The 14,231-nt window shown below is 42.2% G+C and overlaps 1 protein-coding gene across 2 annotated transcripts in view; it reads left to right on the top strand.

Moving 5' to 3' along the window:
• Positions 1-5,376, top strand: part of CCDC63 (coiled-coil domain containing 63) — a 680,572-nt gene extending 675,196 nt beyond the window's left edge. Inside the window, exon 12 of one of the 2 annotated variants that reach the window (XM_069619536.1) lies at positions 5,097-5,376. In XM_069619536.1, coding sequence (XP_069475637.1) covers positions 5,097-5,230 — 134 coding nt within the window. In that variant the 3' untranslated portion in view covers positions 5,231-5,376. The remainder of the gene's footprint in view (positions 1-5,096) is intronic. The other variant, XM_069619535.1, reaches the window with a different exon arrangement.
• The last annotated feature ends 8,855 nt before the right edge of the window (positions 5,377-14,231 follow it).

Below are 14,231 nucleotides of genomic sequence, written 5' to 3'. Positions count from 1 at the left end.
GGACTCTATCCTCTCACCTACTTTTTTCAACATATACCTTGCTCATCTTGCTTGCTTGAGCTCTGCCTTCTCTCCCCACTTCCAGTGTTACGTAGATGAATCTCAACTCTTCTTCAAGCTCCACTCCTCCTCTTCTTCTGCCTCCTCCATCATACCTGACTGCTTGTCTGCTATCCAGTCATGGTGCATTTCTAATGATCCCTGTCTTAATGCCGGTAAGACTGAGATTCTTCCTATCAGAACACCTGTTCCCCGCTTCCCTCCTGCACTATGGCCACCTTCTATGGGCTCTCTTCCTTCTCTCTCCACTGAAGCCAGAAACATTGGGGTCATCTTTGACTCCTCTCTCTCCTTCTCTCCTCACATGTTGGACCTTGCCAAGAAGGCCCACTTTCAACCTCAGAGGCATTCTCCCTTTCCTCACCTTTCCCTAGAAGCTCAATGCCTCTAGAGCCTTGGTCCTCTCCCAGCTGGACTACTACAACAGCCTCTTCCTTAACCTTCCTCTTTCTTCCCTCCACCCTCTTCAACTAATCCAGAGGCATTCTCCCTTTCCTCACCTTTCTGCAGAAGCTCAATGTCTCTAGAGCCCCGGTCCTCTCCCGGCTGGACTACAGCAACAACCTCTTCCTTAACCTTCCTCTTTCTTCCCTCCAACTAATCCAGAATAGGGCTGCAAAATGTATCCTTGGATTCAAGCCCAAGGGCCCTATCGCTCCAGCCCTAATATCTCTACACTGGCTCTTGGTTGCTGCAAGGATCCAATTCAAGACCCTCTGCATTATCCACAAGGTTTTCTGGGGCCTGGGACTGCGCTATTTGCAGCTCTCTCTTACTAAATACTCTCCTTCAAGATCCCTTCAATCCTCTTACTCAAACTCTTTGCTGGTCAGAGATTCTACTAGCAGAGAGCTGGGGGCAGATCTCTCTCCTCGGCTGGCACCCTCCTCTGTAACAGTCTCCCACTCTCTCTTCGCCATGAATCAGACCTCCTCAAGTTCTTCAAACTACTCAAGACTTTTTTCTTTTCTCCTCCTCCTTCCCCCTATCCCTCCCGTGCTAACCTTCCCCTCAGTTGCTGAGATTGGCGTCCTGGTCCCTCAAGACTCTAATAGGGTCTTGACCATCTGCCCAATTGCCACCAGCATAACCCCCGCCCCTGTACTGGCCATGGTCTTACACATGCCTGGGTGTTGTCTCAGGCCTGCACTTACCTGATGAGTGGTTGACCTCCCCCTTCATCAGTGACGTCTCCGCCCTTGCACTTACTTGTTGCCTTGTAACTTGCACCCTTGGCACTCCCCCTCCTGGGGGGCCCACTCAGCACTTACCCTTCACCCCTGCCCATCTTTTTCTCGGCACTTGCACGCTCCGATTGTCACAAGGCCTAGTAAGACAGCTGTTGTTTCATGATTTATTACTGTTTATTAGTTCCCTTGATCCCTCCTCCTTTCACCGTGTGGCACATTGAAACACTGTCTTAATGTATAAACGTCTTATAAATGCCCAATAAAATAAATAAATAAAATCTATCAACCTTCATGTACAGTCATAGTTTGAATGTGGAGCATAAGTCAAATAGACATGCAAGTAAACCAGGCAGTCTCCCTTGAGTTCAGTAAGGACTATTATGTATTGTATGTTCGTCAATGCGTCATTTTTCATATTAAAACATAGAGCATTAACCTTGTGCTATTTCCAAAGATTTGTCCTACTGACCGTGTTTCTGTTAGTGCCGTTTATTACATCCTTCTAGTAAGTTTCTTAAATGATGCAAGGGCTCATCTTCGCAGAGTGAAGGTCAGCCTTAATTCACAAAGTGTTACAATCCTAACTAATCTAAACTACACAATGGTCATTGGCATACAAAGAATAATGTTGGGCATAAAACCATTACTTAGACAGGGGGTTGTTTATAAAATGTAGATGGATATATGCACATTCTAACCTATGCCTTTGTGGGGGCACGGGTGCATTGGCCTCTCTCCCATGTGCCTTATCTGTGGGGTTTGATCTGTGATTTATTCTCCCTGATGCCTCACGAGTAAAAGGAAGGATGGATGGGTGTTAGTTTAGAGGAGGATATATGATCACACTGGATTAGGTATATGATGGGCAATTTAGAGTGGTCTGGGGGAAGGGTCTTTCGGGCAATTAAATTCAAAGAGAGTGGGGAAGCAAAGGCTCTGTGAGCTGTACCTTCTAAAAGTGGGGGTTGAGGTGGCACAGGCAGGTTTGTGGAGACAGATGGAGCACGTAGGCCAGGGTTTGCTGTGGTCACACTCAGGGCAATGAGCTCAGAGGAAGAGAGAAGGATACTGAATACTTGCAACAATACATGGCCAAGCACTTCCATGAGAAATGGGTTTGTGCTGAGCTGCTAGGAGGTGGAGGGGGGGCTGGGCTTTCTGTGCACGGCGCTTGACAGAGGGAGAGATGGCTTTTTAGAGATCATGGTGTGGCCTAGGAAAAGATGGTGTTTTAGGGTGGCACAAAATGGAGTCTGTACGTCTCACCAGATGGCTTTGTTCACCATCTTTTTTGTGGTTACGTTAAGGCCAAATCATAAGAACAGACAAACAAACATGAGGACGTCTCCCGCCATTGGGTAAACATAAGATCCATTTCACGCAGGGATGTCATGTGGGTCTGAAAAGACCTCTCCTCCCTAACAAGACCTTGTTATTTTTGCAAGAGTCTTCCACAGGGTAATGGGTTAGTTGAAGCTGTAAATCATCTGCTATGTAATAAAACATTTCTTAAGCAAATATGCGTTAAACCATTTCAGGTACAAGCAATATGTTTGCTCTTGCATCTGGTCCTTGTACAGATTTCCTTTTAAAATGAAGCATTGGCGAAGCCAACAGTTTTGGCATGTGTATAGTATTTGCCAGGCAGCGTCCCCAATGCCCAGGTAGTTAAACCATTTTAAGCTGTTTTCATCTCGTGGCCAGGTAACACCGTGTTAGCAGTGTCTATACCATGGATACATAAAAGCCAAAAATGTTGGCTTTGCCAATGCTTGTTATGCATGGTGGGGGGATTTTTTTCCTTATAATACGTGGCCACACAATGTCATTACCTTTTAATACCTCATCTATTGTTTAATATAATGATCTTCTAGTAGCTGATCGATATAATCAATTTAGAATCTGATTGGATCATGTAAAAAAATAATAATAGTAATGCAGTCCTAATGTTGCAGAAATATAGTCCAAGCAGTTTAATAACGTATATTGAAAAAAAAATGTAAATTTAGAGCTTTAAATAAGAAGCAGAATGCAGATTCTTGCTCACATGTCTTTACCTCCAGCAGTACACTAATGAAACATTCTACCGTAAACAGTTCCTTGTCCATTACTGGCTGCAATGTGCCACGGAAAACTACTCTGCATGCAAGGAATTTGAAAAGCGGTTCACAGCTTTAAGTGCTACAATGACAGCTGACATCTCTGCTGGCTCTAGCAGGAGGCATTGCGACGTCACAACTGAATCGTAATTACTGATTACAGAGTGGTTGCAGTGTCATTTTCTTACTACCGGGCAGTTGTGATGTCACAACTCAGCTGTAATAAGAACATTATTTCCAGGCTTGTATACAGATATTGTAGGTTGACATGTATTATATGTTGATATCACCCGAAACGTGTTGTCTTTTTAATGATTAGTTCCCCAGTTGTGAGATGAGTTTTTGGGACACTCCAATTGTGAACTTTTTTGATAAGAGGGTGCAGATAGGCAGCTATCAATAGCAGGGTTTATTCCACCTCCGTTTCTGAGTAACATCATAGAAAATTCAAGCCTTGCTTTTTTTCTATCAGATGTCACTTAGACCCCCTCCCCCCCCCCTTAGAGCAAGAGTCTGTAACCTGAGGCTCTGCAGGTGTTTTGTACTACAACTCCCATGATCACTCCCCAGTGATTAAACATGCTAGTGCAGGCGGGGGTTGTAGTCCAAAGCACCTGACGAGCTAAAGGTTGCAGACCTTTGCCTTAGAGTAATATATTCCCTTTGTTGGTAGTTACCCATGTTCAATTCTATATAACGGTAGCAGGCTGCAAGCTTTGTCAAGAAGGAATGGGCCTCACTTTTGCTCCAAGCCAAATGTTGGCATAAATGCCTTGGGGCTGTGATATGAAAGTAGGCGGCGGACGAGGCAGACAACAGTCTTTTTCAATATTAGGAGAATGGCACGAACTAGTGAGACTGTGGCCCCAGGTACATTTTGTACTAAGCTCTGCTCTGCAGTGTGCTATAGGAAACATGGTTTGCTATGTCAATAGCCTCTAAGCTCTATAGGAATAGCTGCTGGTATGCCCAATGTCTCTGCCATACTTCAAGAGACCTCTCATTGTGGGATACTTCCAGAAGCATGAGGGGCTTTTCTATTCACAGATTTGTGATGTGGCATTTTGCTGCCCCTCCTTCCACACTGGGCTAACATTTGCTGCTTTAGGGACAATGTAGCTCTCCTTGACTGGTGGCATCTTAGAGCTCTCGGGCCTAGAGCTGGCACAGTCTCTAGGACAGCCAAAGTCACATTTTTTTTAGCGGAGCCTATTTGCCATATGATATGATAGTTTATTTATGTACCGCCTATACACAATGTGTTTCAAAGCGGAGGAAACAAGGGAAAATACAATGACATTCTTACAGGCCATGAACAACAAGAATGTGAAATTACTTGGCCTGACGACATTGGCCTGACGACATTTCAGATAGTGCAAGAGCTAAGACACAGATAGAAGGAAATGGGAAACGACAGGCGACTACCGTACTAGGCCTGACGACATTTCTGGTAGAGCCGAAATGTACAAGAGGTGAGGGAGAGGGGAGGAGAAAGGAGGGAGAGGAACAAAGCAAGCGGCTACCGTACTAGGCCTGACGACATTTTCAGATAGTGCTGGTCGGGGGTGGAGGGAGGGGACAAGTAAGGGAGAGGGGAGGAGACAAAGATGTGTTGCTATCATACTAGGTCCAGGGACAATTCTGATAGAGTAAGTGCATAGGCCATCATGCCACAATTTATAGCATGCATATACCTAAAAAGCAGTTCTCAGTCATTTGCCTTATGCAGCTCTTGTTTTTCTTTCAGTGGCGCCCTATGAGTCGGACTCATTGAGGAAAAAAGTCCTACATGACGTAATGAAGAAGGAGCAAGGAAAGGACCTAGAAGCCCGCAGAGCGGAAAGCAAACATGCCCGCCGAAGAGCTGTATTATCAGATTAACATGTCAAGGACAAGATAAACTCGTGATTCAGCTTTCATTAAATGTTATTTTTTGAATGTTGGATGTTTGTGTCTTTTTCCCATCCCCAGGTTGTAATTAACTATTGCATTCCACAAGAATCAATGAGATGAATAAAAGCTCGCATAAAAGAAATCTTCCTAGTGCATTAGTTGTGAGAGGCATATAGGTCCAGGAGCTCATGGAATAAAGAGGAAAGGTCAAGATGGAATACCCATTAGGAAAGAGCGGGAATAACATGCATATGTAGCGTGTGCTGGTGGCCACAGATCACTTCCTATTGACCTGCCTTTTTTGTATTTCTATTTGTATTTATTGATGGTTGGTGTGTCATTTCACCAGGAAATATGTACATTGGAAAAAGTACTGTAGCCGGAGGCAGTTCCGGGATGAGGTGCCTTTACAATATATTGAGTATATCTGGGAATGAGTAGCCGTTTGTTCAGCAGGAGGTGATGAGATACAGAAATGTGGGGCATGGACAATATAACAGACCCAGCTAGTGCACTTAACAAAGGCCTAGTGCCATGATATATCTCAAGATGTTTACATATTCACAACTGAGCATAGGAATAGGGTTTGTGGCCGTGGTGGACTGGAGTCAGTTAGCGAGGCTTGGGGCAGTATCTGCAGGGCAGGAGATGGAGGAGCTTGAGACTGGTCGTGAAGCGTTCAAGACAAGTGATAGTTTTGATATCTGTGGGGGAGCTGCATTCCAGTTCAGTGGGCAAGTAAGAAGAAGAAGCGGTAGCCGAAGGAGGTGCACAAGTGTCAAAGGCCACAGAGGAAAAGTAGGGAGGAGGAATGTAGGGCTCATGAGAGATATTGAGAGGCAAGATCATGGATGGATTTGAAGACAAGAAAAAGGAATTTAGAGAGTGATTTGGCATTGATCCGGCATTGTGGCAGTGAGGAGAGGAACACGGTAGGTAACAGAGGAGACCGAGGAGTACGCTTGAGCAGCGATTGTTTACTGAGCACAAGAGCAGAGATTAGAGTTTTTCCCCAGTGGTGGGTGAGGTGGAGACACATTTGTCTGATGTTGTGGAGATTAACAGTTTATTGCACCCACTATTAGAGCTGTGAGAATCAGAGTTCAGGGATGTCGGGTGAGAAGAAGATGAGAGCTGAGGCAGTGTGATTAGCGTTGAAGCAAGAGAAATGTAATTTCCTGTGTTGAAGTTCCTGAAATAATCAAATGCTTCTAGATGTGTTGTAGTAACCTGTTGAAATACGCAGAGTGCACACGTTTGTTGATATAAGAAAAATCATACTCGTCTGTAAACTAATGGCGTAGCCCAAATATTGAGCGTTACAATGTACGTTTCAGCAGATTATGCCTCATCCTTCCTGTAATGAGATATTTAAAGGTTCATTAATTGGACGATATGTCCATTAGAAAACATTCTGCCGCGGAGTAAGGCAACTGGAATAACTATATTACTGCTGTTCCCAGCAGCGATACTGTGATTTAAAAAAAGCAGCACGCTTACATGGTTTTCTGGAAAAATATGAAAAAAGGCCTAATAAACGCTACAATATTTAAACATATACAAGTACTGAACAGATTGTCACAGATGGCATGATCATTGGTTACTGTGTTTGCCAACACGCTATTGTGTCACTAAATACACGTCAATGAGTTACTCTGCACAGAATGGCTGCCCATCAGCTACTGTGACACAGAATACTTGACTGTACTTTGCTGTGCCACCAAATGCCTGGCCTTCAATTACTCTACTACTGGATGTCTGCCTTAAGCACTGTGCCACGGAATTCAAGAGTATGAAATGATGTGCCAAATATGGGTGCTGTGGGGTTTAGTGGCACCTGCCAGGGTGCAGTTAATCTCTGCATCTTCTGGCTGGTGCAGGAAGGGTCTTCTGGCATCTGAATGCAGTCCTTGCCAGCCTCTCGCATGTGAGGTGGTCGGCAAGGCTTTACAGGAGTGGCGGGCTTCGTTTATTGCTGCTACTCCCGTAATACATCGGAATGCATGTCTTCATGGAAAAGTGTCTCACAGTACTTTTCCATTTTAACATGCACCTCTGAATCAGGTCCTGAGTCTCATATGGGGGTCACTTTATAAGAAGTGAAGTGGTATAACAAGTTGTTAAACCCAAACATAAATTACGCCCTGCTTTACCACTCCAGATTTTTAAAATGTTTTGGAGGTGGTGTTGGAGACAGGAGGGGAACATTCCTGCTTCAAAACTTCCCGTTTTACATCAGTATGAGATTTTCATGTTGGTGTAAAACAAATAGCTTCCTATGGAATCAGCTTTCCTTTAGCACCTGCTAAAAGGTTGTGGATTCCTTGGAAATCCATTACAAATGCTGTCTGCAAGGAGTAATTAGCAGGACACATTTCACGGGAAGGAGAGTAAAAGGAAAGAGTAAAGGCGATTCCACAAGTATTTTTTCTTTTTCGACTCTTTCATGTTCCCCTCTTTTTTGTTCTGTGAAATTGGAAAAGTGCATGCAGGGGACCTCCGTGCCTGTAAGTACTAATGTTGTGCATTCCTTTCAATGCAATTACCAGTTTTCAAAAACTGAGTCCCCATCTCATTGTGATGTGATCAGAAAGAAACACGTCAATGTGGTTGAAATGTGCACTGTGCGGACATGATTTTGTTGCACAGTGTACTCCGAAAGAGACCAAAGCTGGCACAGAACCGTGTGAAGTGATTTACTGATAGCAACGTAAGACTTTGTTCAAAGCCACTTTGCAAGATTAAATGCGAACGAGACACATCAAAAGCAATAGGAGATAAAGATTAAGTAGGGGCAAACTTGATTAAAGCCAGATGTCCTGAACAGATAGCAGCGTCAAAAGTGACACATGTTTTGATTTGTATGTACAATTAAGGTGCTGCCATTGACACCCCTGCGCAGTCTGTTTGTGTTCGGGATATAGTGCTAAGGAGCTAATCTCATTTTCAGCAGCAAGAAGACACTGTGCGGTGCCTGGCCTTATCAGCTCCCTGCACTGCATGAATTCATAGACTGTGCAGACGGTCTATTTCCAGCAACCATGTATGTCCCCAGCCAACTAAGAGCTAATTAGAATCATGCACCTCTACCTATGACCCCACTCTCCATGCTGCCTACAAAGGCTCTCTCCTTCCCCTTACTACCACCTTTGACTATTGTGAAGAAGCAGAGATGATTCTCCCCAGAAACCTGGTCAGGAACCCCCCTCATGTGGCCAGAGAAAGGCAGACGCCTCCTGATCCCAATGCTGGGTGTGGTGTACTGCAGGAGGATCATTGGGGTCCTATTCAATCAATTTTATTCATAAACCCACCCTTTTGATGGCCTTTTGCCAGGCTGTAGAAGTGGAACAACGTAACCTTTGTATAAGAAACTACAAGTCCCAGAATCCTAGAGGTACTGAGACGAGAAAGAGGGCTGAAGAGGCATGTATATGTTGTAGTCTGGCAATTAAGATTAGTAGCCATTGCTGTAGTCAGGCAATTAAGGCTAATAGCCCACACCTGAAGCCTATTACACAACCTGGGAGGCATACTAGGTCCCCAAAGGAAAGCAGGGGCAAAAGGAGCTGGAACGGGAGCTGGAAGGCTGGCAGTAGTAGTAATAGCAGAGGAGAAGCATGAAACTGGCAAATCTTGAGGAAGTGGGAGCACAGAATGGACGCCAAAGTTGGAGACCACAGATTTCACCTGCAAGTTCTGAGAGAGTCCTGTTCGCCCAAAAACTGAATGGCAGAGGCTGCGCAGAGGAAGATGTACTGGAAGCTGAGTTTTCCCCATGTGAGCCATATTGCTGTGACTGCAGAGCTGTGAGCATCCAGAAGGCCAGGAGTAGAAGCAGAAGGCAAGCCGAGGGTCTCGGGAGAAAAAGGAACTCCCAATTGAAGTATCCGGACCAGAGACAACCGTGCTGGAGAACGGTATGGCTCCCTAACGAGCCAGAAGTAGTAACATAGGTTGTGGAAGTCGAGGAAGCAGTGCAACCCGCAAAAGCAGTTTCCCTGAAGCTGGTGAGTGAAGCACAGCATTCAAACAAACTGCACAAACCTCGCTGGTACCTGTAGCCAGCTCCTAAGTGACTTGCATATGGTCTAACGCTAGGGAACACTTTTTGTTTGTGTGAAGTCTTATTTCACAATGGAAATGTAGCACTCGCATATATTATTTTAAAAAATTAATTTTTTTAAAAATGTATTTATTGAATATAGTTGAATTTAATCAACTTTTTTTCAATCAATACAATTTTATCAATCATTCAATTTTACAAGAGAAAATTAGAAAAAGATAAAAGACAATTTTTACATATACAATTACAATTTTTCAATTTTAAGTTAATTTAAAGTGCATCTGTGCAGGTCAATAAAATGCCATTCATTCCATTTTCAAAGCTGTCAAAAAATTAATGGTGGCTAGACTAATACTCATTGATTTAGAGGCGGCCAATGCTATGCAGCGGTGTTCAGGGTTCATCTGTGCAAAATACGCAAGATGTTTTGAAAAATGAATCCTCCTTAAATTTGTAAGTGCCGGACAGTCAATAATTACATTTTTCAGCGTCTCAACAACACTATTATCATTACAAAAATGACACCATCTCTCATCAAAAGGTATCAGTTTCCTTCTGGCTTTAATCTCGCGGGTGGGCCAGATATTAAATCGGAAACGTAATATGGCATATCTTGATGCAGCTGATGGTGCTAGATTTAAGTAGGAAGCCATTTCTCTATAGCATTTAGGACTGAATACTGAGGCATCAAAGTCCTTATATTGGAGACATCTATCCCTCGTATCAATCCAATCCATCAGATACATTTTTTTTTTAGCCCGGTCTGGATTAAATAGGAGGGTCTCAAGAGAAATATCAGCATGAAGCATGACAGAAAAGATGCTATTTAACCACTGTCTCGGAAAGCTTTCAGAGGTTTTAAGTAAGTAGCTGGTAACTATAGCTAATGTGGTCTTGTTGCTTGAAGACATCAAACATTTTCGTAACAAGGCACATAGACGCCAGTTATACATTGCAGTTAATGAGATTAACCCAAGTTCGTAGCGAATAAGCACTCCTGGAATACATTGTGGTAAGTGTAAAATAGCACGCCAAAATTTTGTTTCTAATGAATTCAGAAAAGTCATTGAAATTGTACAATATGTCTCAAGACCATATAATAAAGTAGCAACAACGTTCTTACTCCAGTAAATAATAGCAGGTTTTAATGTAAATTTGCCATACTTGTAAAGGACTATTCTGGTTTGGTATATGGCACTAGATAGCTTTTGTTCAATTTTACGTAGTTGCGAATGGTCGGAGGGACGGCCATCAAAAATGAGACCCAAATAAATGTAATTTGGAACTATTTGTAAAGCAATATTTTCTATTCGCCAGATCATTCTCTTTCTTCACATGCCCATTGGTACATATGTAACAATTTGGGTCTTGGTACTATTAACAACTAATTCATTGTCTCGAAAATATGAACATAGTGAATTTAACAAATTATTTAATCCACTTGGGGTCTTTGATATCAAAACAAGATCGTCTGCGTACCATAAAGCATTAATCTTTACACCATTTAATTTTGGAGCATCAGCTACGAGCTTGGGGAAAATCCATTGCACATCATTAATGAAGAAGTTAAACAATGCTGATGCCAAAATGCATCTTTGTTTTAAGCCTCTATTTGTAACAACAGCTCTGGAAAGTAGCCCTTCCATATTTAATCTTATGAATACCTTTGTCTGGGAGTGAAGCAAAAAAATTATATCAATCAAGGTTGGAGGACAATCAGCATGAATTAGTTTAGCCATAAGTTTTGGTCTGGAAACAGAATCAAATGCGGAGTGTAAGTCCACAAATGCGAAATAAAGTGGAAATCTCTTGGTTTGAGATTGATGTCTGATGGCATTCAATGTGATCAGGTTTACTGCAGTCCCCAAACCCGCGACAAACCCGGTTTGGGCAGGATCACGGAGTCCAGCATTGTCTGTCCATTAATTGAATTCCCTTAAAACCATCCTTGAAAAGATTTTCCCTGGCGCATCTTGCAATGCTATCGGCCGATAGCTTTTGGGGTCCTTACGGTCACCCTTTTTATATATTGGTACAATTATAGATGAACGCCATGAATTAGGAATGGTTTTGTTTTGTATGATGTATTGAAAGGTATTATTTAGAATATTTGCCCACTCATTTACATTTTGTTTAAACATGTAATTCGAAAGGCCATCTGGGCCTGCTGCCCTTGGGGAGGATGATTTTTTAATAAAGTCCTCAACTATTGCTACAGAGCACTTCAAACGCCACCTTCCAGCCATGCTCGTATTGTGAGTGTAATTGCACATTTTACAGTCAGCATACAGTTTAGTAAAATGATTAATCCATTGTGCTTCTGTCACAGCATTAATTTGAGAACTCATTTGAGAACCAATGTTTAGTAATTTCCATACCTGGGCAGAATTTATTTTGTAACACGCTGTCAAAAATTTCTCACTATCACTTTGAAAAAGAGCAGCCTTCCTTGATTGAACCCAATTACGATAATGATAGCTGATTTAATAGCTTTTATTTGATCAACCATGGGTAGTTTACGGAGGCTTCTAATCTCTTTTCTATGTGCCTTTTTGCGGGATGAAGTGCTAAGTCAAATTCATGGGTGTGAATCACGGAGGTCTTATGTTTCAGCAAGTGAATATTCTTAAAAGTATTTAAGACATCAACATATGATTCAACATTGCTCGTTCCATGGCTGTTCAAAATAGCAGTGTTTAAGGCTGATAGTTTATCATAGGACCAGCTTAAACGATTTCTACCATTGTTGACCACAAGAGTTTGTCTATACCATTGTTTGGTGGTCGGCACAATTTGATTTTCAATGGACCAACCGAGGGATAATAAATGATGGTCACTTTGTACCTGTTTAACAACTGCAAATTTAGTAGTATTCATAAAAATATTATTACTAAAAAAAATATAATCAATAGTGGATTTGGAATTTCCTCTCTCCCAAGTGTTCATTGGAGGAATATCGCCAATAATAGCACCATTCGCCATCCTTAGATTAAGGTCATCCATAAATAACAACCATCTCTGACTATTAGAAATTTGTACTCTTTTTGTTAGTTTCAAGGCATGAGAGATTCAAATCACCCATTACCAAGATTCCAGAGATCTCTTTGTCTCTAGCAATTATTTCAAAAAGACTCGACAGAGTATTGTAGAATATTTCTTCAAGAATACCCACTGGATTTCGATAAAGATTAATCAGAGCGTATATTTCAGAGCCAATGGTGATTCTGACTAACTGAATAAACTTATTTGGAGATTTCCATGCCGAGATTCCAAATCCTCTACTAGATTTCACTGCCACTAGCAGACCAGAAGTTGGTCTTCCTTTACCAGCGAATTCCGCAGGTAGTAGGACCAGATCATGGTCGTCCCATATGGGAGCATGTAACATCCATGTTTCCTGCAAAACTACGATATCATAGTTATTCAAATGATCATTTTTGGTCTACTGGAGATGAGAAGAACCTCGCCTATTCCAACTGGCAAGTGAAATTTCAATACTTATGACTCTCGTTCGTGGTTATGAATGAGTGTTATGCATTGGTAATGATATTGAGTTGTGGCTGGTTTCATTGACACAAAAATGACATACACAGACTGGCTCTACTGCAGGAATTGTAAGTATCTCTACATTATCAGGCTTAAGATGGTTCTGTCGGGCCGGATCTTGAGCCAATAAAAACCCCATATCAAAGAGTTCCATTCTTGCATTCCATAATAGATTACGTACTACTCCTGATTTAACCCATAAACGAACAACAGACAGATTCCTATCACAAAGAAATTAAATTTGATCTATATCACTCGAAGCAATTGCTTCCAATCCTTCAACATCACCAAAAATATTTAGCACACTAGCACGACATAGATCGTATTTAGGGAAATCACCATCACGGCATTTCAAAATCAAAGTATGATAAGTTTTAAATCTCAGAGCATTAGAATCTCTTTTGTCACCCACATGATCTTTTGACACTGTTTTCTGAGTGTCAGTGTTTTTGGAAGTTTGAATGGCCCTAGGCCCAGAGCAGCCACCAACTATAGAGGCTGTGGAAGACTTAGGGTTTGTCGTTTTTGTATCTTTAAATGGGATATTAGTCTGTTCGTTGCTAAAATGTACTGTTTTGGGTTGAAGGGACTGTGGATTGACGGGAGTTGATTCTGGCAACACCTCTGACAATCTATTCAAAAGATAGGAATCAACTGCAGCTTTGAGAATACTCAATCGATTGTCAGGACCTTGTTGTGGTATAGCAGTTGAAGTGGAAGGTTTCTCAACACCAACTACCATCACTCTTGAGTGTGTGTGTGTCATGGATTCTGGTGACTTTTGGAGCTGACCTGGTATATCTATATTTGAATCGTGAGACACTAATTCAATAAGATCATCTAATGGCGTGTAACCCAAAGTCAAGTCTTGTGTCACTGAATGATTAACTGGAATGGGGACAGATCTTAATGGCACAGGTACACTCGAGTGTGGAGTGACATTATTGGTTAAAGGTTCTCGAGATGTCTCTATTGACGCTGGTATAAAGCAATCCGAATTTGTCTGATTCACTACAGAGACATTTTCTTGCTGTGAATTGGGCTTAGGTAAAGCATTTGTGTTTCTTAAAGAAACTTTATGTTGTGCCGTTTTCTTTTTATTGCTTAGTGTCGGTCGTTGAGATTTTTTTTTTTTGTAGTTCTATTGTCAGTTTTAGCACCCCACTGGGCTTGGGTGGTGTTTCTCTCAGGAGAATCGACACTTATCCAAGAGTCATTTTTTCTTTTGGCAGTGATCTCTGCACTTTCTACAGGACGGATGATATGGGTAAATGCAGGCAAAACTGAGTCTGTCATGGTGGGTGGGTTGCGAAGAGACTCTAATGCTCCGAGTCTCTGTGCAATACTTGAGCCAACATGAGTTTGATCAGTTTGGTT

The sequence above is a fragment of the Ambystoma mexicanum genome, chromosome 10 (assembly GCF_040938575.1).
Source record: "Ambystoma mexicanum isolate Mex_15411 chromosome 10, UKY_AmexF1_1, whole genome shotgun sequence".
Taxonomy (NCBI): domain Eukaryota; kingdom Metazoa; phylum Chordata; class Amphibia; order Caudata; family Ambystomatidae; genus Ambystoma; species Ambystoma mexicanum.
This window is presented reverse-complemented; position numbering and strand designations above follow the sequence as displayed.